This window comes from Schistocerca cancellata, chromosome 1 (genome assembly GCF_023864275.1).
Source record: "Schistocerca cancellata isolate TAMUIC-IGC-003103 chromosome 1, iqSchCanc2.1, whole genome shotgun sequence".
In the NCBI taxonomy this organism is placed as follows: Eukaryota; Metazoa; Arthropoda; class Insecta; order Orthoptera; family Acrididae; genus Schistocerca; species Schistocerca cancellata.
In genome coordinates, this window is record NC_064626.1 from 1,018,541,691 (window position 1) to 1,018,568,005 (window position 26,315).

Below are 26,315 nucleotides of genomic sequence, written 5' to 3' on the forward strand. Positions count from 1 at the left end.
TACAGTTTGGCAGTGGCTGTTCATCCAGGTGGACAGCTGGTTTGTGGTCATACCAGTATAAAAAGCTGTGCAGTGAGTTGATATATGACATGGCTTCTTTCATATGTCGCCTAGCTTCTGATGGGGTATGATAGTCCTGTGACAGGACTGGAATAGGAAGAACTGGGTGGATGGATAGGTTAGGTCTTGTACTTGATTCTTCCACAAGTATATGACTCTTGTGGCAACTGGTTTGGATTGGGAGTGGCATAGGAATGGACTAGGATGTTGTAGGCGATGGAACACCATGTTAGGAGGGGTGTGAAAGATCTTCTGTAGGATTTCAGGGCATGATGATAAGGTGATCAAAGCCTGAGCCACACTCCATCAACAGTAGTGCTCGCACAATACACGACTTCATGGACATACGGATTGTTGATGGTGCATCTGATGTCCCAGTTTCTTCCCCCCGATAATTAATTGATCCCACTTCATCCCTCATTCTCAAGTAGTTCACAGCTGCCCATGCCATACGAACTTGTGATCCTCAACCAAACCCACTCCCTTCCCCCTGTTTTCTCTTATTGCAACACACACATAGTCCCATACCTCACCTCTTCCTTTGCGCCCACATTTCTGTATATTTTTAAGGTATTTTTATGTGTTTTCACACGGTTTCATACATTTTACGTGTTTTTACATATTTGTATGTATTTTTACGTATCTGGATGTGTTTTGGCGTATCTGTGCATGTTTTTGTGTGTCTTTAGGTATTTTAAGCATCTTTTCTCTTATCCAGCTCCTCTCACAACCATCAACATCTTATTTTGCCCATTTGTACATCATTCCCATTTCCTTTACACCAACCTTGCTGCAGTGGACCCCTGCTCCTTCTTTCTACACCAGTTCAGAAAGTATCCCTTTCCCTGGTTAAAACCCAATCCCACATCCTATTTTTTTAAATTCTGCCTAAAGCTTGGAATTCCCACCCCCAATGCCTTAACCATAAAAATTCCTTTCGCTGGATCCCACCCCTCATATCATAGTGACCTTCACCTTTTCAGATTCTGAAGTCACTGGCCCTCACAAACCTTGTACTGCAAAAACACATCTCCATGGCATAGGTATCCCAGAACCACCTTTCCTCCCTCCCTCCCTCTGCAAGATACTGCTACTGTGCAATCTCTGCTACATACATTACATCTCTGAAATTTAATCCCTTGCTTTCCAGCACATGGAGGAGCATTCCAGCCACCACCTCCATAAGTTATCCAACCTGCTGGCATCCTGTTGCCACCTCAGGGCACCACTATCCAACCCCTATCGTACCTACAGTGTTCCTCCTTGTGCACCCCATGTAGCACCTAAATCCTGCCTAGCTGACTTTTTAAACTTGCCATATCCCCCAAAACTCTCTACCAATACTCTACCAAATCCAAAGCCGAAACAGTCCTTTCCACCAAAACCCAGCCTCCACAGAAGTTTGTCCTATGCAAAGGCATCACCTTTAGGCCTACATCCAAATATAACCAAGCTGGACTTGTCAGCGACCTACTCTCCTTCTTCTGATGCCTACAAAGTAAACACTTCTTTGCTGCAAATCCCTCCAACCAAAGCCACCCTAAATCAAACACCGGAGCCTGCCTCTCCCAGTTTATACCACCATCCAACCATGATCCTCCCTCTGTCCCTCCCTCCTAATCCCCCACTGTTCACCTTCCATGAATTCCTCACCTCCAACTTGGCCTCACTAGTCTTTCCACAGAAGAAAGAATAACTATACACAAACTGAAAACAAATTCTGACACTGAGAGATTTTTATTCAAAATTCTGACGTAGTCATCCTGTCATGCTGACAACAGTGCCACCACTATTGTTATGAATCACAGTGACTACCTGGCAGAAGGCTTATGCCGATTATCTGATTCCTCCTGCTATGAGCTCTGCCAGAATGATCCCACCCCAGAAGTCCAACACAACCTCCAGTCCCCGCTAAAAGTCTTAGGCCTTTCCCAGAACCTCTTCCCTGAATCCATTTCCCTCCTCACCTGTATGATACCTGGCAGACCCACCTTCTACAGGCTCTCCAAAGTGCACAAACCCCAACAATCCTGGCCCCCATTGTGGCTGGTTATTGTGCCCCCACTGAAAGAATTTTGGTCCCCATTGACTAATACATCTAACCTATTGCCTGTAATCTAGCCTCCCACATCAAAGATACCAAGCACTTCCTTCAGAGATTCTCCACCATCCCCACCCCTTTATCTCCTGGATTCCTACCTACCACTGTTGACACCACCTCCCCATACTCCATCCCTTATGCCCATATTCTTACTACAATTGAACACTACCTTTACCAACATTCTTCAGAATCCAAACTCACTATCTCATTCCTCATACACCTTACTAACTTTATCCTAACCTACAACTACTTTTCCTTCGACGGAAAACATACAAACAAATATTCGGCACAGCCATGGGCATCCACATGGCACCCTCCAATGCCAAACTGTTTATGGGCCATCTACAGGAGACTTCCCTAGACTCCCAAAATGCAATACACCCAGTCTTGTTCATGTTCATTGTGATGTCTTCATGATTTGAACTCATGGCCAAGACACCCATCTTCATTCCTTCACAACCATAACACTATTTCTCCCATCTGCTTCACATGGTCCTTGTCAACCCAGCATGCCACCTTCCCAAATGTTGACCTCTTCCTCTCTAATGGTTCCATCCACACCTCTGTCCACATTAAAACCATCAGTAGCATCGGTATTTTGACAGCTGCCATCCCTTTCACACCAAAAAATTACTCCCATACAACCTGCCCACATGGGGATGGAGTACCTGCAGTGACAAGAACTTCCTTGCCCAGTCATGGTGAGGGTCTCACCAAGGCATACACAGACAGGCACTATTCCCCAGACCTAGTCCACAGACAAACAGCAAGCAAGGTGGCACAGTTGTTAGCACACTGGGCTCTTCAGCTGTATTTGACTGCACCACTTACTTCTGCTATGGCAGAAATATCATATTTAAATTGAAACTAATAAGCATATCTTTAAAACTATGTTCGAAGTACTTTAGCAGTACTAAGAAATGTTCGAGAACTGGAAAAATAGGTTTGCTTGAACTGCAACCGGCCATCCTGGTTTAGGTTTCCCATGATTTCCCTAAATTGCTTCAGGCAAATGTTGGGATGGCTCCTTTGAAAGGGCAGGGCTGATTTTCCTCCCAATCCTTCCCTAATCTGAGCTTGTGCTTTGCCTCTAATGACCTAATTGTTAACAGAACATTAAACACTAATCTCCTCCTCCTCCAGTCCACAAACAGATCTCCTGTGCCATTTCCCACACCTCCAATCCTCCCTCCATCACCAAGAACCAGTCACAAAGGAGCGCCCCCTATTTCATCCAATACTCCCCTGGACTGAAACAACTGAATCACATCCTTCTCCATGGCTTTGATTATCTATCATCATGCCCTGAAATGAGGGACATCCTACCAGAAATCATTCCCAACTGTTCTAAAGTGGTGGTCCATTGCCCACCCAACCTCCACAACATCCTAGTCCATCACTATGCCACTTCCAGTCCCAACCGAGTGCCACAAGGATCAGATCCCTGTGGAAAACCCAGGTACAAGATCTACCCAATCCGTCCACCCAGCACTTCCTATTCCAGTCGTGTCTCGGATTGGGCTACCTGTGAAAGCTGCTTTTTCTGACAAAGGCTGTGGTCAAAAGCTTGCGTGTAATAGTCTTCTAAATTTACCTGTCTGCAACTTAACGTGCCGTCTTTATGGTAAGTAGCAATCTGTCTTGTCCTACATTGTTGATATTCCAACCTGGAGTTTCCATTGTTTGATATGAAAATATGAAACATTCACATACCGTAATTCAAGGTAATAGTGAAATAAACTCACCAGTTGATGTGTTCCTCATAGAACAAAGAATGCCTTCAGTTCAAGCAAACACATTTTTCCAGTTCTCGAACATTTCTTAGTACTGCTAAAGTACTTCAAACATAGTTTTGAAGATATGTTTATTAGTTTCAATTTAAATATGATATTTCTGCCATAGCAGAAGTAAGTGGTGCAGTCAAATACAGCTGAAGAGCTTTGCATACATAAGGGAGACTACTTTCAAGAAAAGTATTTTCAACAAACAAAAATTTCTGAGATCTTTGACATGTTCCTTTTATAACATTCTTAGGGGTTGTTTTACTCATCGTATCAGGCAATATGTCGCAGCATAAGTCCTGGAGACAGTTACTGTAAAATTCCAACTTCAGAAAAGTTAAAATTAAAAATCATCTTGCATTATGTTATTTTAAATACATTTATTATACTTTCAAAACATAGTTAAAGCATTATTACAAAGGCAAACAATACTTACAATACAAAAAGAGCAGCTACATGCTCGCTGCTCAAAAACTAAAACCAGACTGACTCACTCTGCCAACATGGCAGCCATCCTTTATACTTTCTTAACAATCCTGAACAATCCTCGGCATTGTTTAAGATGAACATTTGATTAATTAACAATTAAAATTCATACAAAAAATGAAAATACATATATATGAATATAATAGAGGGAAACATTCAACATGGGAAAAATCTATATAAAAAACAAAGATGCTTTTACTTACCAAACGAGAAAGCGCTGGTATGTTCATAGACACAATAAAAAGGACACACACACACACACACACACACACACACACACACACATTCAAGCTTTTGCAACCTCTGGTTGCTTCATCAGGAAAGAGGGAAGGAGAGGGAAAGACGAAAGGATGTGGGTTTTAAGGGAGAGGGTAAGGAGTCATTCCAATCCCGGGAGCGGAAAGACTTACCTTAGGGGGAAAAAAGGACAGGTATACACTCGCGCACACACACATCCATCTGCACATACACAGACACAGGTAGACATATATGTCTGCCTGTGTCTGTATATGTGCAGATGGATGTGTGTGTGTGTGGGGGGGGGGGGGGGGGGGTTGGGCGCGCACGCTGCCTTTTGTTCCCCCCTGAGGTAAGTCTTTCCGCTCACGGGATTGGAATGACTCCTTACCCTCTCCCTTAAAACCCACATCCTTTCGTCTTTCCCTCTCCTTCCCTCTTCCCTGATGAAGCAACCAGGGGTTGCGAAAGCTTGAATATTTGTGTGTGTGTTTGTGTTTTTTATTGTGTGTATCAACATACCAGCACTTTCTCATTTGGTAAAATATATATATATATATATATATATATATATATATATATATATATATATATATAATAGAGGGAAACATTCCACGTGGGAAAAATATATTTAAAAAGAAAGATGATGAGACTTACCCAACAAAAGCGCTGGCAGGTCGATAGACACACAAATAAACACAAACATACACACAAAACTCTAGCTTTCGCAACCAACGGTTGCCTCGTCAGGAAAGAGGGAAGGAGAAGGAAAGACAAAAGGATTGGGTTTTAAGGGAGAGGGTAAGGAGTCATTCCAATCCCGGGAGCGGAAAGACTTACCTTAGGGGGAAAAAAGGACAGGTTTACACTCGCACACACACACATATCCATCCACACATACACAGACACAAGCAGACATCTGTGTCTGTGTATGTGTGGATGGATATGTGTGTGTGTGCGAGTGTAAACCTGTCCTTTTTTCCCCCTAAGGTAAGTCTTTCCGCTCCCGGGATTGGAATGACTCCTTACCCTCTCCCTTAAAACCCAATCCTTTTGTCTTTCCTTCTCCTTCCCTCTTTCCTGACGAGGCAACCGTTGGTTGCGAAAGCTAGAGTTTTGTGTGTATGTTTGTGTTTATTTGTGTGTCTATCGACCTGCCAGCGCTTTTGTTGGGTAAGTCTCATCATCTTTCTTTTTAAATATATATATATATATATATATATATATATATATATATATATATATATATATATATATATATATATAAAAAAACAAAGATGATGTAACTTACCAAACTAAAGCGTTGGTATGTCGATAGACACACAAACTAACACAAAATGTGTGTGTTTGTGTTTGTTTGTGTGTCTACCGACATATCAATGCTATCGTTTGGCAATTTACATCATCTTTGTTTTTAGATATATTTTTCCCGCGTGGAATGTTTCCCTCTATTATATTCATATCAAAATACATATATAAATGTATGTCTGCTCAGAACAGTAAGAACACTACGGTATTATTACATGTCTGTTATTTCTTTCGAGAATAAACTCAAATAAAAAATTAAAATAATACATGTATATTTTCTATTAATTACTGGAGACTCCCGTCACGGGAATTATTCCCTTTATTTACAGAGCTTCTACACTTTGAACTGAAATAGATTAGACAGTTATTTTCTCAGTTATAAGTTTTTCTAGCCGAGTTACATATTTTGTTTACATTTACGATTCTGAATTAGACTGGGAAGTGTTCATTTTAAATAGGCCTTAATGGGCTGTTACGTTTCAACACCCCCAAAAGGATTTGGGAAACTGAAAGTTGAACAAACCCTTTTCTGACAGATGTACATAACAGTCCTCATTTTATAAAAACTGGAAGAACAAGCATTTTACTTATGGTATGAGATAAATCCTATGTTTGATTAAAAACGTAAATTAATTTGGAAGTATTACGCAATAATTATTACTCAGTACTACAAGGGAAGAACACATTATTTCTTAACTGTAAGGAGCAGAAGATAAGACTAACACAAAGGAAGGAGCAGCTAGGAATGCTGAGAATAAGTCTTGAGGGTAAGCGATAAGGAGATGAAGAGGAGACAGAAAGTGTACATGTTGGACACAATGAAAAGGAAGTAAATTGGAGTTACACAAATTATTTTTAATTGAAGTAGGCTGAATGAGCACATGTTACAGAGCAAGTTTTCATATGTGTAATACTGCAGTGCTTTGGGGGGGGGGGGGGGTTCAGAATTGCCTTCGCAGTGAAGTAACTTTTAAAGCTATCAGCTGTTGTGCTGGAGAGTGTACTTTGGTTAGGTACTGTGCTTTACCAATCTTTGCCAATGTGTTTTCATTGTCGTTGACAGCTTAACATGCGGAAAACTGGACAGCACTTACTTATTTTGTGGTAATTAACAATGGTCATCTCATGATTAACTGCTCCTCTTATGAAGTACGTAATTGAGCAGTTGAATTACACATACGTTCTCTGTTGAAGAGAGAGTATTGTTATTGCCATGGGAAATTCAGTGGTGAGTCATATCACATAGCTGGGATGTTATCAGACCTTTTAGACGTACGTGCCGACAGTGTACATTGAGTGTCTTAGTTTGAGTAAAGAACTAGCTGGAGTGGCTGATGTTGTGTTTTTTAAAGGGACATTGTCAACTATCACAGGTTGCAGTGAAAGCAGACAATTCACATAGCAGCTAATTGAATACCCATAGCGTCCACAATATTCTCCATGATATGAACTACAGAAGTCATTGTCCTACATGAAACTCTGCCTGTGGCACTTCACAGCACGACAAGGCACAGAAATTATTGTGGTTATTTGAAAACCACCATTTAACACTCGAAATATGGAAAATATTTGTAATAAAGTGGTCATCTGTCTTCATCTTGGGGGTAGATGACCACTTGCATGCTAGTTAACAATGTGTAGTGTGCACACACACAGATCTGCACACAGAGCAGTTGCAGAGGTGAGCATTTTGCTCCCTGTTTGAATGTGGGATGGTGTTTGTTCAGTGGACATAATAAGGCTGAAAATCAGTGCAGCTATGCATTTGTTAGATGTTGAAGTTTGCGGGAGTACCACTCATTGCAGGTGAATTATTGTCTGTCCTCGTTTTGTGTATATTGTTTTCACATTGGAATTGTCTTTAAGCCTTCCAGATTTATTTCCCTTCTGCCTTCCACATTTTGTACAAACTCTGTAAATAACCTACAGCTATTTGCATACTTTTGATCTTCATTGTATTTTAATGTCTTACTATTGCTGTATCACTTCCCACTATGGCAGTAAAAAATTTGAATTAATGATGTCCTACTTGGAAACATTACAAGCATATATTTGCTCCCACACATAAAACAGTTTCCAGAACAATCGGTATTTCCTTCTTTCATGAGAAGACATTACTGGTGCCCAGAAGGAATTGCAATCTTTGGAATCACAGTTTTGTTCTCTCAAGCGGTTATGATACATGATTTTTCCATATTATAATGGAATATCAAATTTAAAAAAATCAAGGATATAGGGAGAGGGGGAGATGAAGATGAGTGTGTGTCAGAAACAAAAAAATTCACAAATGGTAAAATAGAGCAAATATGGAGTTGCAATGCATTCAGGAGTGATGGAGGATTGGTAGTGAATGGTAGATCTCCAAGTTAGATGAATGTGGTATTTATACACAGACCATGTGGATCAAGCACTTCTATTTTATAGATCCCATCAAGAGGAATCTTCTTGGATGTGAAACCAATGTATACACTAACAAAAGAAGAAATTCATAGAAACTTAACCTGTGTACTGGATTAATAACAAAGTATCATGATGCTTATTATTTTAGAAAGAGGCATGTTGCAGAAGAGCTGGAGATGCACAGTGATTGATTGAAAATGTGGTTTCTGCAGTGGTGGGATTGAACCATAATATGTGTTTTATGATCTGAGGATGACAAATACCATCCGAGACCTGTCAATTCATTTTAAATTGATGTGGTTGTGCTGGAAAATAAATTATTATGCTTAATATTATTTGTGCTACACCAACTAATTGCACAGACACCCAGATAGATCTCAACAAATTATCACAGGTAAGGTGCATTTATAGGTGTAGCAGACAACCAATTGATGTAACGTCTTTGTTACAGGATGACATACATTCTCTTATGAGTGCACCTGGAATAACACAGGCAATGGTGCAGGCACTATATAGTACAAATGTTGATGACCAGCTGATGGCAACACAGAAATTTCGGAAGTTACTGTCACGTGAGCCAAATCCCCCCATTGACGAGGTTATACAGACTGGAATAGTACCAAGATTTGTTGAATTTCTACAGAACAACACAAACTGCACACTTCAGGTAAGCAGAAAATTGCTTGATAAGTTTCTAAGGACTTAAATGATAACATTAATAATTATATGAGGTCATGTACAGTGCAGATGCAGACATTTATGTGATCATTCCTGCTAAATTTTTACAGTAGGTATTGCAAAGGATTTGAGTGCCAGGGCACATTTATATATACCATAAGTTGACACTATGCATGATTCTTCAAGTCTTATATTTTAAATTATTTGTGTACAATCTTTCCTTCATTGTCTCAGCTTATTTCCCATCAAATATAAAATACATGTTGCAATACTAATAGCCTTCTGTCTACATCTTTAGTGTTAAAATTGGGATAAGACATCAGAGGCTGCTGCTACATTCAGCTGTTGCTATTAAATAATTATTGTTGTGCTATGAAGGAACTTACTTGACAGTGGAACTGATCTGCGAAGTGGGAATAGTTGCTGAAATTGCTCTTGGTTGAGTTAAATTAATAGTAAAAGATTTCAAGACATTTGATAAAATTGTAACTGAAAGTCCCACAATATTAAATTTCATCACAGTCTATCTGCATGAAGTTTATATTAGAAATGGGAAGACAGTTATCCAGCTGTTGTCAGACTCTTGCAACCACTGGAGGGGGAGAAATAAAATGCAGTAGAAAAACAAAGAAATGAGTATGAAAATTATTCCAATTGCAAAACAAAGCAGGTGTTGATCAACTACTTATACATTAGTTAAGATGTACATTTCCTCTATAGCATCTGGATTGGTGTCTGCTAGAGTTATTTCATTTTTGTGATGGCAGGAAACTTTTTTTATTTTATTTTTTTAAAATTTGAGATTATTGTATGTGGGGGAATAAACAGCAGAAAAGACATGTCCTTTCATAATCACAATGTTAGTGTTTGGACACCAGTGTAAATGCTATATGAAATGCAATTCACAAATACCTGTTGATGAGACATAACATGTAATACAGTGTTAATAAATCATTATGATTTGTTACTTATTAAAAATGGTTCAAATGGCTCTAAGCACTAAGGAGCTGAACATCTTAGGTCATCAGTCCCCTAGACTTAGAACTACTTCAACCTAATTAACCTAAGGACATCACACACATCCATGCCCAAGACAGGATTTGAACCTACGACCATAGCAGCTGCGTGGTTCCGGACTGAAGCACCTAGAGCCACTCGGCCACCACGGCCGGCTTACTTTTTTAACACAGTGATAGTAGGTGTAACCTAAAAGTGACTGCATCTGCTGTTGTGTTTTATTTGGGTTAGCTGTGTATTATCTGATGCAGATTTAATACGATTTTTCTTGATCTTACTTTCTTGAGCATTGATTGCCTTGGATACAGCAATAAAGAACTCCATTCCCGCCTTGCGCTCTGCTTGCTAAAAGAAAATTCAATATTGCAACTTCTTCCTTTCTTGAATAAATACACAGACACCTCTTGTGTATCTGTATCGTCCACAAATTGTACAATAACCTTTAGGTAACATTACACATCAGTTCATAATGCCCAGCATGAAGCCTCTATTTGCAAGTTTGTGCAAGGGGCAGTGAAAGCAGAAATGACATTTCATTAACAGTTCCCTCATAACCATTGTTAGCATTATATTGTCATCAACACAGGTACTTCCTCTCACGAAGATCTGTCTTGATGACTTCGGCTGACATTCAGCATGGTTCTCCATATGCAAATAACATAACAAATCCACACAACGTATTTCCTCTCGTGTATAAGAATTTGTTTTATGGCTTTCATTACCTAGTATTATTCGTCAGTAAGAACATGTAGGGATAAGATTCACTCTTATGGAATGGTATACAACACCACGCTACACTTACTAACATACTTTGCATAGTTTTCAATGATGAACAATTGATAGTTACACCTAATTGGCAGACTCTCCTTAGTTATTCTGCGGTTTATGATTATCCAGAGAAATATGAGCCAGTACACTTTCCTGGACAGAGTGTTTGTTGAAATCCAAGGTACTGTCAAGAGTGCCCCAGGGTAGTGTGGTGACACTTGTACTCTACACACGTAAGCCATCTGACTCATAAAATGAGACTGTTTGCTGATGATGCTGTAGTTTACTGGAAAATGTCATATTTGAGTGACTGTAAGAATGTACAGGATGACTTGAGTAGAATTTCTAATTGGTTTGATGAATGGCAGCTTGCCCTAAACACTGAAAAATGTAAGTTAATGCAGATGAGTAGGAAAAAGAATTGTGTAATGTTTGAATATACTATTAGTGGTACGTTGCTTGATGCAGTCATGTTGATTAAATATGTAAATGCAACGTTGCAAAACGAGATGAAATGGAATGAGCTTGTAAGATCGGTTGTAGGGAAGGTGAATGGTCAACTTTGGTTCACTGGGAGGATTGTAACAAAGTGTAGGTCATCTATGAAAGAGACCACCTACAGAACATTAGTATGATCTATTCTTGAGTGCTGCTCTAGTGTTTGGGACCCTGCCAGATCGGATTAAAGGAAGAGATTGAAGCCATTCAGAGAGATGCTGCTAGATTTGTTATTGGTAAGTTCTATTAACACGCAAGCATTAGTGAAATGCTCCATTAACCTGAATGAGAATTTCTGGAGTGAAGTTTTTTTGCAAACAACAGTTGAAAAGGTTTAGAGAATAGGGCTTTGTAACAGGCTGCAGAACTTCCATCTCATTTAAGGATAAGAGAAATCAGGACTTGTATGAAAGCATATTGACTGTTGTTTTTCCCTACACCATACACCACATAGTAGCGTGCGGAGTATATATGTAGATTTAGACAAGATGAATGTTGTTGTTGTTGTGGTCTTCAGTCCTGAGACTGGTTTCATGCAGCTCTCCATGCTACTCTATCCTGTGCAAGCTTCTTCATCTCCCAGTACCTACTGCAACCTACATCCTTCTGAATCTGCTTAGTGTATTCATCTCTTGGTCTCCCCCTACGATTTTTACCCTCCACGCTGCCCTCCAATACTAAATTGGTGATCCCTTGATGCCTCAGAACATGTCCTACCAACCGATCCCTTCTTCTGGTCAAGTTATGCCACAAACTTCTCTTCTCCCCAATCCTATTCAATACTTCCTCATTAGTTATGTGATCTACCCATCTAATCTTCAGCATTCTTCTGTAGCACCACATTTCGAAAGCTTCTATTCTCTTCTTGTCCAAACTATTTATCATCCATGTTTCACTTCCATACAAGGCTACACTCCATACAAATACTTTCAGAAACGACTTCCTGACACTTAAATCTATACTCGATATTAACAAATTTCTCTTCTTCAGAAACGCTTTCCTTGCCATTGCCAGTCTACATTTTATATCCTCTCTACTTCGACCATCATCAGTTATTTTGCTCCCCAAATAGCAAAACTCCTTTACTACTTTAAGTGTCTCATTTCCTAATCTAATACCCTCAGCATCACCCGACTTAATTCGACTACATTCCATTATCCTTGTTTTGCTTTTGTTGATGTTCATCTTATATGCTCCTTTCAAGACACTATCCATTCCATTCAACTGCTCTTCCAAGTCCTTTGCTGTCTCTGACAGAATTACAATGTCATCGGCGAACCTCAAAGTTTTTATTTCTTCTCCTTGGATTTTAATACCTACTCCAAATTTACCTTTTGTTTCCTTTACTGCTTGCTTAGTATACAGATTGAATAACATCGGGGAGAGGCTACAACCCTGTCTTACTCCCTTCGCAACCACTGCTTCCCTTTCATGCCCCTCGACTCTTATAACTGCCATCTGGTTTCTGTACAAATTGTAAATAGCCTTTCGCTCCCTGTATTTTACCCCTGCCACCTTTAGAATTTGAAAGAGAGTATTCCAGTCAACATTGTCAAAAGCTTTCTCTAAGTCTACAAATGCTAGAAACATATGTTTGCCTTTCCTTAATCTTTCTTCTAAGATAAGTCGTAAGGTCAGTATTGCCTCACGTGTTCCAGTATTTCTACGGAATCCAAACTGATCTTCCCCGAGATCAGCTTCTACTAGTTTTTCCATTCGTCTGTAAAGAATTCGTGTAAGTATTTTGCTGCTGTGGCTTATTAAACTGATAGTTCGGTAATTTTCACATCTGTCAACACCTGCTTTCTTTGGGATTGGAATTATTATATTCGTCTTGAAGTCTGAGGGTATTTCGCCTGTTTCATACATCTTGCTCACCAGATGGTAGAGTTTTGTCAGGACTGGCTCTCCCAAGGCCGTCAGTAGTTCCAATGGAATGATGTCTACTCCAGGGGCCTTGTTTCGACTCAGGTCTTTCAGTGCTCTGTCAAACTCTTCATGCAGTATCGTATCTCCCATTTCATCTTCATCTACATCCTCTTCCATTTCCATAATATTGTCCTCAAGTACATCGCCCTTGTATAGACCCTCTATATACTCCTTCCACCTTTCTGCTTTCCCTTCTTTGCTTAGAACTGGGTTTCCATCTGAACTCTTGATGTTCATACAAGTGGTTCTCTTATCTCCAAAGGTCTCTTTAATTTTCCTGTAGGCAGTATCTATCTTACCCCTAGTGAGATAAGCCTCTACATCCTTACATTTGTCCTCTAGCCATCCATGCTCAGCCATTTTGCAATTCCTGTCGATCTCATTTTTGAGACGTTTGTATTCCTTTTTGCCTGCTTCATTTACTGCATTTTTATATTTTGTCCTTTCATCAATTAATTTCAATATTTCTTCTGTTACCCAAGGATTTCTACTACCCCTCGTCTTTTTACCTACTTGATCCTCTGCTGCCTTCACTACTTCATCCCTCAAAGCTATCCATTTTTCTTCTACTGTATTTCTTCCCCCCATTCCTGTCAATTGTTCCCTTATGCTCTCCCTGAAACTCTGTACAACCTCTGGTTCTTTCAGTTTATCCAGGTCCCATCTCCTTAAATTCCCACCTTTTTGCAGTTTCTTCAGTTTTAATCTACAGGCCATAACCAATAGATTGTGGTCAGAGTCCCCATCTGCCCCTGGAAATGTCTTACAATTTAAAACCTGATTCCTAAATCTCTGTCTTACCATTATATAATCTATCTGATACCTTTTAGTATCTCCAGGGTTCTTCCAGGTATACAACCTTCTTTCATGATTCTTAAACCAAGTGTTAGCTATGATTAAGTTGTGCTCTGTGCAAAATTCTACCAGGCGGCTTCCTCTTTCATTTCTTAGCCCCAATCCATATTCACCTACTACGTTTCCTTCTCTCCCTTTTCCTACACTCGAATTCCAGTCACCCATGACTATTAAATTTTCGTCTCCCTTCACTATATGAATAATTTCTTTTATTTCATCATACATGTCTTCAATTTCTTTGTCATCTGCAGAGCTAGTTGGCATGTAAACTTGTACTACTGTAGTAGGTGTGGGCTTCGTATCTATCTTGGCCACAATAATGCGTTAGCTATGCTGTTTGTAGTAGCTTACCCGCATTCCTATTTTCCTATTCATTATTAAACCTACTCCTGCATTACCCCTATTTGATTTTGTGTTTATAACCCTGTAGTCACCTGACCAGAAGTCTTGTTCCTCCTGCCACCGAACTTCACTAATTCCCACTATATCTAACTTTAACCTATCCATTTCCCTTTTCAAATTTTCTAACCTACCTGCCCGATTAAGGAATCTGACATTCCACGCTCCGATCTGTAGAACGCCAGTTTTCTTTCTCCTGATAACGACATCCTCTTGAGTAGTCCCCGCCCGGAGATCCGAATGGGGGACTATTTTACCTCCGGAATATTTTACCCAAGAGGACGCCATCATCATTTAATCATACAGTAAAGCTGCATGCCCTCGGGAAAAATTACGGCCGTAGTTTCCCCTTGCTTTCAGCCGTTCGCAGTACCAGCACAGCAAGGCTGTTTTGGTTATTGTTACAAGGCCAGATCAGTCAATCATCCAGACTGTTGCCCCTGCAAGTACTGAAAAGGCTTCTGCCCCTCTTCGGGAACCACATGTTTGTCTGACCTCTCAACAGATACCCCTCCATTGTGGTTGTACCTACGGTACGGCTATCTGTATCACCGAGGCACGCAAGCCTCCCCACCAACGGCAAGGTCCATGTTTCATTGGGAGGGAGATGAATGAAGAATGCCATATTAATCCTTTCCATGTAAATCACTTTAAAGACACTCTAGTGAGTTTCAGTATATATACACATATTTAGAGTGTCAGTGTATGATATCGTGGAGCTATGTAAGTTGTGTATGAATATTGGTGTTATTTGTTTGCTTGTTTCAGAGGGGGAAAAAGTAAAATAGTTGGGTTTGCAGTCATAGAAATGCCATCTTACCATAGTTTTGTAGCCACCAGACACTGCTGAAACAACTCTCCCTATTGTGAAAATGTCATTCGCTCTTTGAAGTTGTTGTTGTTGTTGTTGTGGTCTTCAGTCCAGAGCCTGGTTTGATGCAGCTCTCCATGCTACTCTATCCTGTGCAAGCATCTTCATCTCCCTGTGCCTACTGCAACCTACATCCTTCTGAATTTGTTTAGTGTATTCATCTCTTGGTCTCCCTCTATGATTTTTACCCTCCACGCTGCCCTCTAATACTAAATTGGTGGTCCCTCGATGCCTCAGAATACAAAAAGAGAGATAGACTCTCCATCTAGTTACAGGCACTATTTCAATAGTGCCCGCATTCTCCAAGGTAATAGAATGCATCATGTACTAACAATTATCTTTCACTTTGAGAATCTAGGAATAATTAATGCTACACAATACAGGTTTAGGAAGAATCTGTCGACCATTGATGCAATCAACACGGTAGTCAGTTACGTCCTCAAAGTTTTTGAGAACAAAGGCTTTGCTCAGATCTCATTCTGTGACCTAAGCAAGGCCTTCGACTGTGTTGAGCACACGCCACTACTAGAGAAACTAGAATTCTACGGTATCAAAGGAAACAGTCTCAGACTATTAAAAGCTTATCTCAACAACCATAAACAGGTAGTTTGTGTTGGTAACGATATGTCAAACATAGAAAATGTTAAAGTAGGTGTGCCTCAGGGATCTGTACTGGGCCCCTTCCTGTTTCTGATAATGATCAATGACCTCCCCTCATTTATTAGATCCACCACTGTATTGTATGTAGATGACATGACTTTTCTTCATAGCAGTAACAATCTTAATTATCTTAAAACCTGTGCTGAAAATACACTCACATAGCATATTGGTTCAGAGCAAATGGTTTCCTGCTAAATGAAAGTAAAACTCAGCAGATAATCTTCACTGTAAGAGACAAGCCACTATCTGATGAACCTAGTTCTGTTAAATTCCTGGGAGTTTATTTAGACGAAAAGTTATTGTGGGGCCAACATGTAAACTATATTAGTAGTAAGCTATCTCGGGTAATTTATTTATTAAGACAACTCAGAAATTGTGTACCTGAAACATACATCAGATCATCTTATTTTGCATTTTTCCAAAGTATAATATCCTATGGCATTATCTTGTGGGGTAACTGTAGTCATATACATGACGTCCTATTATTGCAGAAGAAACCCATTAGGATAATTACAAATTATTCGCATAAGGCTCACTGCAAACCCTTATTTACTATACAAAAAATTATGACAGTAATGAACCTCTATATGTACAATGTCTTAATCTTATATACAATGTCTTAATCTTTACGAAGAAGAACCTACAAGATGTGAAACGTAGAGAAAATGTACATTGTTACAACACAAGAAGCATCAAACACATATACACGACTTACCACAGATTATCAAAATCAATAAATAGCTATGAAGTCACAGGGCACAAACTATTTAATAATACATTCAAAGAAAGACTGCATGAATGGTTTGTTGCCCACCCGTTCTATGATATCAATGAATTCTTCAACTGTAAAATGCAGTAATCCAACAGATGACCCACTGTACATTTATTGTAATTTAAGCTAAAATATTTCAGTAGTCAATACCTTATCACACTGTATTATAAATTGTATCTTCATTTGATATTGTCAATTGCTGTAATGGCCTAAAGACAATAAAATCTTTATTATTATTATTATTATTAATTATTATTATGCCCTGCCACCCGATCTCTTCTTCTAGTCAAATTGTGCCACAAATTTCTCTTCTCTCCAATTCTATTCAATACCTCCTCATTAGTTATGTGATCTACCCATCTAATCTTCAGCATTCTTCTGTAGCACCACATTTCAAAAGCTTCTATTCTCTTCTTGTCTAAACTATTTATTGTCCATGTTTCACTTCCATACATGGCTACACTCCATACAGATACTTTCAGAAACGACTTCCTGACATGTAAATCTATACTCGATGTTAACAAATTTCTCTTCTTCAGAAACGCTTTCCCTGCCAGTCGGCATTTTATATCCCCTCTACTTCGACCATCATCAGTTATTTTGCTCCCCAAATAGCAAAACTCATTTACTACTTTAAGCATCTCATTTCCTAATCTAATTCCCTCAGCATCACCTGATTTAATTCGACTACATTCCATTATCCTCGTTTTGCTTTTGTTGAGCCGGCCGGAGTGGCCGAGCGGTTAAAGGCGCTTCAGTCTGGAACCGCACGACCGCTACGGTCGCAGGTTCGAATCCTGCCTCGGGCATGGATGTGTGTGATGTCCTTAGGTTAGTTAGGTTTAAGTAGTTCTAAGTTCTAGGGGACTTATGACCACAGCAGTTGAGTCCCATAGTGCTCAGAGCCATTTGAACCATTTTTTGCTTTTGTTGATGTTCATCTTATGTTCCTTTCAAGACTGTTCATTCCGTTCAGCTGCTCTTCCAGGTCCTTTGCTGTCTCTGATAGAATTACAATGTCATCAGCGAACCTCAAAGTTTTTATTTCTTCTCCATGGATTTTAATTTCAACTCCGAATTTTTCTTTTGTTTCCTTTACTGCTTGCTCAAGTTAAAAAGTAGAAAACACCTAGATCCTTATCTAAGAATTTCATTTGGATTCCACAGTGTGTTTGCACAAATGTTGACAAGTGAAAATCATCTCATTGGAACTTGGATTAATTGGCATTTTGAAAATGTTCTAAAAGCCATAGCCTTACTTTTTTGATTTATCTTCCCTACCCCATATGCCCCCTCTGCTCCTACCCTGCTGAAGCACATCTCTGAGCCTCCTATCCAGCTGCTTTCCTTCACCTGAAACAGCGGGCTGAAGCATCCACCTTATGTTTTACCCCTTGTGAGTCAAAATCTTACACCGAACCTTTTACTGAATGGGAATTTCTTTCTGCACTTTCTTCTTCTCATGATACAGCCCCCGGCCCAGATTCCATTCATAACCAACTGCTTCAACATCTCAGTGCTCCACAACGGCAACACCTTCTTCAGGTGTTTAACCGTATCTGGCTCCAGGGTGACTTCCCTTGTCAGTCGAGGGATAGCATCGTGGTTCCTGTCCTTAAGCCTGGTAAGAACCCCTTATCTGTTGACAGCTATCGGCCAATTAGTTTGACCAATGTTGTTTGTAAGTTACTTGAACGGATGGTAGCCCGTTGGCTCAATTGGGTCCTCAAATCTCGGGATCTATTGTCCCCTTACCAGTGTGGCTTTCGAGAGGGACGGTCTCCAATCGATCATTTACTTCGCTTGGAATCCGCTGTTCGGCAGGCTTTTTCCCAGCGCCGCCATTTGGTTGCAGTGTTTTTTGACCTTCGCAAGGCCTGTGACACGGCCTGGTGCCATCACATCTTACTTACCCTTTATTAGTGGAGTCTTCGGGGCCCGCTCCCAATTTTTATCCACCAGTTCCTGTTCCATCGGTCATTCAGAGTTAGAGTTGGTACTGTTTTTAGTTCTCCACGGACACAGGAGACGGGCATCCCACAGGGTTCTGTCTTGAGTGTCCTTCTTTTCCTCATTGCTATTGATGGACTTGTGGCCTCTGTCGGTCCTTTGGTCGCCCCTGCCCTGTATGTGGATGATTTCTGCATTTGGGTTAGTTCCTCTTCGATGGCATCTGCAGAGCGGCAGCTCCAGGGAACTATACGGCGTGCCTCTGCATGGACCCTCTCATATGGATTCCAATTCTCTCCTCTAAAATCGCGGGTGGTCCACTTCTGTCGCTGTACTACGATCCACCCTGATCCAGAGCTCTATCTCAATGCCCACCGATTGCCTGTGGTCCCACAGTTTCGTTTCCTGGGTCTTCTTTTTGACAACAAGCTCACTTGGCTGCGCCATATCAGACATCTGAAGGTAGGATGTTTCCGTAAACTCAATGTCCTTCGCTTCCTTGCCCACTCCTCTTGGGGTGCGGACCGTTCCCTCCTTCTCCGTCTTTATCGTGCTCTAGTTCTGTCTCGCTTGGACTATGGTTGTCAAGTTTATGGTTCTGCTGCTCCTTCCACACTGCACGTGCTGGATCCAGTCCACCATCGTGGTATCCGTTTGGCCACCGGTGCCTTCCCTACTAGCCCTGTTGATAGTCTCCTGGTTGAAACTAGGATCCCCCCCCCCTTTCTGTTCAGCGGTCCCAGCTTCTGGTGTCTTATGCACTCACTATCCGTTCCTCTCCCACTCATCCTTCCTACTCTATCCTGTTCCCAGACCATGGACGTCGCCCACCCGACTCCCGCCCTCGGGCGGGTTTACTGGTTGGGCTCCGCCTTGCGTCTCTCTGCCGTGATTTTCAGCTTCCTTCTTTGTCCTGCCTTCCTCGCTCCCTCCCCCCCCCCCCCCCCCCCCCCCCTTTGTTAGTTCCTCCTCGGCCTCGAATTCGGATGGATCTCCGCTGAGGTCCAAAAGATTCCATCCCCCCGGTGGTGTTCTGTTCCTTTTTCCGCCAAATTTTATGGGAGTTTCGGGATGCTGTTGTTTTTTACACTGATGTTTCTAAATCTGCTGATCATGTGGGGTATGCCTTCACGTCCTCTGTCGGAACGGAAAATCATCTGCTGCCACCTACATGTGGGGTGTTTACTGCGGAATGAATTGATGGCAATTTCCCAGGCCCTTACCTTTATTAAACAGTCCCAACACAACCGCGTTTTGTTATGTACGGACTCGATGAATGGCCTTCTGGCTATTGACCGGTCTTTTTCGTGTCATCCCTTGGTCTCTGCCATCCATGACCATCTTGCTGATATTCACCGTGCTGCTTGTTCCATTGACTTCCTTTGGATCCCTGGCCATGTGGGTATCCTGGGTAATGAGCTCGCTGATCGTTTGGCTGGGGGAGCAGTCACTTACCCCCGTTTTCTGTAACTCCTCCTGCAGCGGATTTATGGCTTCACATCAAATCCCACTTCGCACAGTCATGGGCCAATTCTTGGGAGGCTACTCCCCTGTCTAATAAACTTCGTGCGATTAAGGTGACACCAGGCCCGTGGCATTCTTCCTTTCGCCTCTCCCGAAAGGACTCGACCACACTGTGTCGTCTCCGCATTGGCCATAGCAGGCTGACCCATGGTTTTCTTTTGCGTGATGAGCCACCCCCACTTTGTGGTTGTGGAGCCTTCCAGTCGGTAGCCCACATTTTGGCTGAATGCCCCCTTCTTTTGGCTCTGTGTGCTAAGTACAGACTCCCCCACACTTTACCTTTGATGTTGGCTGACGATTCCCGGATGGTCTCTCTGGTTCTCGGTGGTGGTTTTTATTCTCAGTTTCAAGGTTTTTAATCTCTCTCTGGTATTGGGGCAGGGCGGTGAGTGTTTGGGTGTCTCCCACTGTAAGCAGTGATCGGAGATTCCCGATTCACCTCCCTGACTGAAATCCTCTTTTCTTCCCCTTTTCTTTGTTTTTACCCTTTTTTTAAGGCTTGGTTAGTCTCCTTTTCCCATATGTACTTTCTACATTCTAGCGGTTGTACCTTTTAAGTCACAGGTGGTCTTGCCTATGCTGCTTCAGCATAGCATTGGGTTTGTTCTCTTGCTGACTTCCCTCGTTTTGTTTTTACCATTGACAACATGACTGCCCCTTTACGTTTTTAGCCTTTTCCCTTTTATTGTTCTGACTTTCCTGCGATGTCACATTAGCGGAATGGAGCACATTTGAAACAAGGGACTGATGACCTTGCTATTTGGTCCCTCAAACAACCAACCAACCAAGCACATCTCTGCATACACTTGCAAGGATGGAGGGGGCCACATTGCCCACTGCTGAGAATATTGTAATACCTTCTGTTGCAGTTTGAGGCAGCATGGGCACTGACGAATATTGCTTCAGGAACTTCCGCACAGACACAGATGGTCATTGAAGCTGGTGCAGTTCCCATATTCATTCAACTGCTCGGTTCTGAATACGAGGATGTCCAAGAGCAGGCAGTTTGGGCCCTGGGTAACATTGCTGGCGATTCTCCTGAGTGCCGAGACCATGTGCTGGACTCTGGCATTCTAGTTCCATTGTTGCAGTAAGTACTACAAATGCAGGGAGAGTTAGCAGGTTTATATGACTGTGAGTACTGGAATTAAGTTTTGGAAACTTTGTTGCTTTTACTAATTTTACATTTATTGGAATTAGCATTTGTCATTAGGGTTGAGCATCAGAGATACCTTTGCATTTTAGAGCCTAGAGGGATAAGTGTTGAAAATATTTAAATTGTCTTAAATCCTTATAACTATTACAACTTTTGCTTGCTTCTCCTTTTATGTGTTAGTATGCCTAAGGCAGCCATTACTGTTTTTATTGAGAGCAAACTGAAGGAATTGCAACAACTATTACATCAGCATGTGAGAGAAAGTTAGAAGCAGATACTATGTATCTGTGTGTGTGTGTGTGGGGGGGGGGGTGCACAGTTATCTGCTTCAGAGCCTGTCTCCATTTCAGTTTACATGTGGGATTAGTATGTGTAGATGCAAATAAAAAGTTACGCCATCTTCTTTTTCAGGCTTTTGAGTAAATCCTGTCGACTATCTATGACAAGAAATGCTGTGTGGGCCCTGTCTAATCTTTGCCGTGGCAAGAATCCACCACCAGACTTTGCTAAAGTTAGCCCATGCCTGCCCATCCTGGCACGTTTACTGTTTCATTCTGATGGTGATGTTCTGGCTGATGCCTGCTGGGCACTTTCCTACCTGTCAGATGGACCTAATGATAAGATTCAGGCTGTAATCGATGCTGGCGTCTGTCGCAGACTGGTGGAATTGTTGATGTGAGTACCAATTTTAACATTTCTTCTTCTTCTTCTTCTTCTTCTTCTTCTTCTTCTTCTTCTTCTTCTTGCAGCGTCACAGTGCATTGCACAGTGTATAAAGTTCCACTCACCGCATGGTGAATCTCCTCTAACATGCACTCCTACTTTGTTACTGACAAGCAGTTATCAGGCATAAAAAGCTATAGAAAAGACAGCCCTTTACAATCCTGACTACAAGCTTTACTAAAATTGTTTTGTTGGAGGAAGGAATAGTTACATAAGAGTATTTATGTGTGTAATATTTCACTCTGTTACAATAAACTCGTACGCACCAGTCACTACCAAGCCGCACTCTAAACTGTACGAAGTCTGAAAAGTCTGTACGTACAAATCTTGCTTCCTCTTTCCACACACATTACTCCAGGCAACTACGTCTAAAGTTGTAATTCCTTACTCTTAGAAAAGGCTGTATCCTATGGGTAGATAGTTATATACACATACTGACTGCACTGAACTCAAAAACTTCTATTATATCATAATTAATATTAAGATCTAGTATGTAAGATTTGTTTTTACTGCGTATTGCCTCTGCTGCTACACCAATGAGCTGATTGGGTCAGATGGTAATGTTTTCAGATAAGCTGCACCTTCTCCTCAACATATGCAGACACCTTTTATTTCCGTTTACCTTACCTTCCTGTTTGACAGAAATTCTTTAACCATTGTACCAATTTACTTTCTTCCGCCCTCTTAAGATTCCATTTCTTATAACTAACAGTATGAGAAAGTTTTTCTAAAACATTTCTATACTAAAGAACCCTACTGTACAAAATCACATGACAGTCAAAGAAAGAATTATTCTGATTCACTTACAAACTACAGATAGTATAGTAGAAGTGTTTGACTGCCTCAGGAAACATGAAAAATGAGACAGACGGCTAGGGTAAGCATTATCAGCACGTAATAAATCCAACACAGAATATTGAACCCCCTACTTGCTAATTGCACAAGAAATTAGTCCCAAATATTACATCAATGCCAAGATTTTGAATGACCAAGAAATTGCACTCCAACAGCTGTCCTTCCAATTCCACAGTTAATGGCACCTCTTGTTTCACACTCTATGATAGCTTACCAGTAGCGCCGATGATTCTTTTATTTCAGAAACATGCATCACTACTATACCCTCTGTGTTGTTAATAGATTCAAAAAATGCCTGTGAAATGCCATTCAAATCACTACCACTGTCCAGTAAACACTTAACATGTATCTCTTATACACTTGCTGTTATTATAGGGTACCATATCTCCTTTTTACTTATCAAGTGATCTTCTTCATACAACAAAACCGTATTAATCCTAGAAAGCAAACCTTTTCCAAAACTCTGACTGTATTGACATGAATTGCACCGACACACATAATTTACACTATAACAACAATAAAACAAGGAGATACCTACCCTACACACTATACTGTAATTACAACTTTTTTTGTAGCACTAATACGGTAGTCAAAGATCGTAGTTTCCCAGCACACTACAAAATGAAAATATCCACAAAATACGTACACAATTACAGTAATATAATAAATTGAGTTACTTTTCCTATATACAACACATATTTACAATGCCTCATTTTTTGAAATACCTGTAATCAAAAATGGTAGTCTGCTTTTTAGCACTGTTGGATTTTAGGTTCAAAAGTCTATCTCCAATTGATTTACTCTTGTCTATAACAGGGGTGTCCACTTTAAATGCTGTGACAAATCTCTGGATAATGTCTATGCTGGCAATAGCTTCACTGAATGACGGTGTTTGCATTTCTTCATCCCTAACATCATCGTCTTCTTCGATATCTTCATCATTTTGCTTTACTTCATCTTCGCAGATTTCCTCAACATCTCGGATGCATGTAGTGATGACATCATCATTACAAGCCAGAAATTCATCAAAAGTGATTGGTAAATTGTTAGATACCTGCATCCAATCATGCATGTCCACTACTGATTCATCACCGTTGTGAGTGCTCATTTCATTAAATCCAGCCTTAGGAAAGCAATTTTAGATGGTTTCCTTAGTTACCATTTGCAGGATGTTCAGTTTAAACAGTTCATTCCTATCAATAAAGGCAAGTGCGTTAAAGACAAGAGCTTTCCAATACTTGCTTTTCAGGCTATGAATAATCCCGAGATCCATGGGCTGGAGTCAGCTAGTGCAATTTGCAGGAAAGAAATGCACTTTCACATTCCTCAGAAATCCTAAGTCTGTTGGATGAGCAGGACATTTGTCCATAAAGAGAACAACCTTTCTGTTTCTAGCACCCATTCATGCATGTAAAACTTGCAAGAACTTTTTGAACAAGTCCGCAGGCATCCAAGCACTTTTGTCAGTATAATACTTACATGACAGCGTAGCACTGTTCTTGAAGCAACATGGTTTGTGGGACTTCCCAATTACTATGGGGTCCAGCTTGTCACTGCAATCTGCATTTCTGCATAAGAGAACAGTAATTCTCTGCTTGCTCATTCTTCCTCCATGGCATGCTTCTCCTTTAACACTTAAGGTTTTAGAGGGCATGAGTTGGTAAAACAGACCTTTTTCATCCACATTGTACACATCTCGAGATCGAAACCTTCAAAGAGGGGTGGCAGCACCTCTTCTTTCCAGTGTTCAACACTTTCATCACTAACTGCAGCACTGTCACCACATACTGCCCTGCAAATTATTCCATAGTGTTTTTTGAATCTATCCAGCCAACCATTCGAAGCTTTGAATTCTGTTAGCCCAAGTTTCCCTGATATCGTAGATGCTTTCATTTTTATCAATGCCCCATTTTCAGCATGTGCTCGATTGAACCGCTCCATTAGCTTCGATTCCATTTCTTCGTATGGCGACTTTTTAACATTTTTTCTCTGCATTTGAACTGCATTCTTCGATATTCTTGACAATGAAGACTGTGCAAGTCCCAGGCGTTGAGCCATTTCACTTAGGGGCACATTTGTGCTTCTCTCCAGTTCCCGAATCGAGTTCACTTTCTCTGTGACAGATAGTTTTTCTTTTTGCTGCCATAATCAACTGCACTACAGCAACGAATGTGAGTGAGCAAACTGATATACAGCATGGATTCTCCATGCAATACACGAACTGATGCAAACTTGCGTAAACTGATGCTATACTGTAATGCTGCTACGAACGTACAAACTTGGACAGAGCTGGGCCGCGTGTAAGCATGCAAAGTGGCATGAGTGTTAGCACGCTGTACATTGTTAGTCTTTGGATGCGGCCAGCTAAGCTTGCTCTTACATGTAGCAAGGAATCGATGTGGAAGATGATCAATCGTATCCAATATAAATGCTGGAGTGTACTATAGTTACTGTAATTACCTGGTTGCAAGCTGACCTCGAATGCAAGCCACACCCCAGTAATGAGATTCGGAAAAAAAAAATTAAGTAAATAAATTTTACCCCGATTTCAAGCCACACTTGAAAGTGAAAGATATGGCTCATCATATGATGGATGAAGTATTAAGTGGCCCTACCTGTCAGGGATATGGGACACTTAAAATTATGATTACATCGCAAAACACTGACAACAGTGAAAATTTACAATGTCTATCGAAATACAGTTATTCCATATCTACACGCACGTGAGCTGTGAGTAGTGACATCACAGGTGAGCTTGCTGCACTGCATACCGGAACACAGTCATGATTTTTCATGTTTCATTATTAACGCTAGCAACCCTTTGTTGCTACTTTCATACAAAGCATCATTCTCTGTGCCATCAAGTGCATTAGAAATACAGTATTGTTTAAATGCGTGATGAACAGTTTTACTTGATACACATTTCCAAGACTGACTAATGCACATGCACACTTGAAACAAGCTTGCGCACTTTACATGTCCTGTAGGCGTTAATTGTCTATCTTCTTTCGTTAAGCACATATTTTCCTGCTTGTCCATAAAAGATTTGTTTAAACAAACATTTAATGGATGCAGACTGGACATCATCCATTCTGGAATTACAACTAAGTCCGTTTTACCCTCTGCTAATTTATTTTTCACAGCTAGTGTACAGTGACCTGCATACGAATCTAATACAAGCATGCATGGCAAACCTAGCAAGGTACCAGGACAATGTTGCGAGACAAGTCTGATCCACTCTAAAACATGTCCTCCATGAACTAGCCAATTTTGTTAGCATGTACAAT

General features: G+C 40.7%; 1 protein-coding gene across 2 annotated transcripts in view; it reads left to right on the forward strand.

The window, feature by feature from the left end:
* Positions 1-26,315, forward strand: part of LOC126089301 (importin subunit alpha-7) — a 58,314-nt gene that overhangs the window by 5,177 nt on the left and 26,822 nt on the right. For both annotated transcript variants that reach the window (XM_049906898.1, XM_049906899.1), the window contains exons 3-5: positions 8,825-9,040; positions 21,164-21,384; positions 21,862-22,125. In XM_049906898.1, coding sequence (XP_049762855.1) covers positions 8,825-9,040; positions 21,164-21,384; positions 21,862-22,125 — 701 coding nt within the window. The remainder of the gene's footprint in view (positions 1-8,824; positions 9,041-21,163; positions 21,385-21,861; positions 22,126-26,315) is intronic.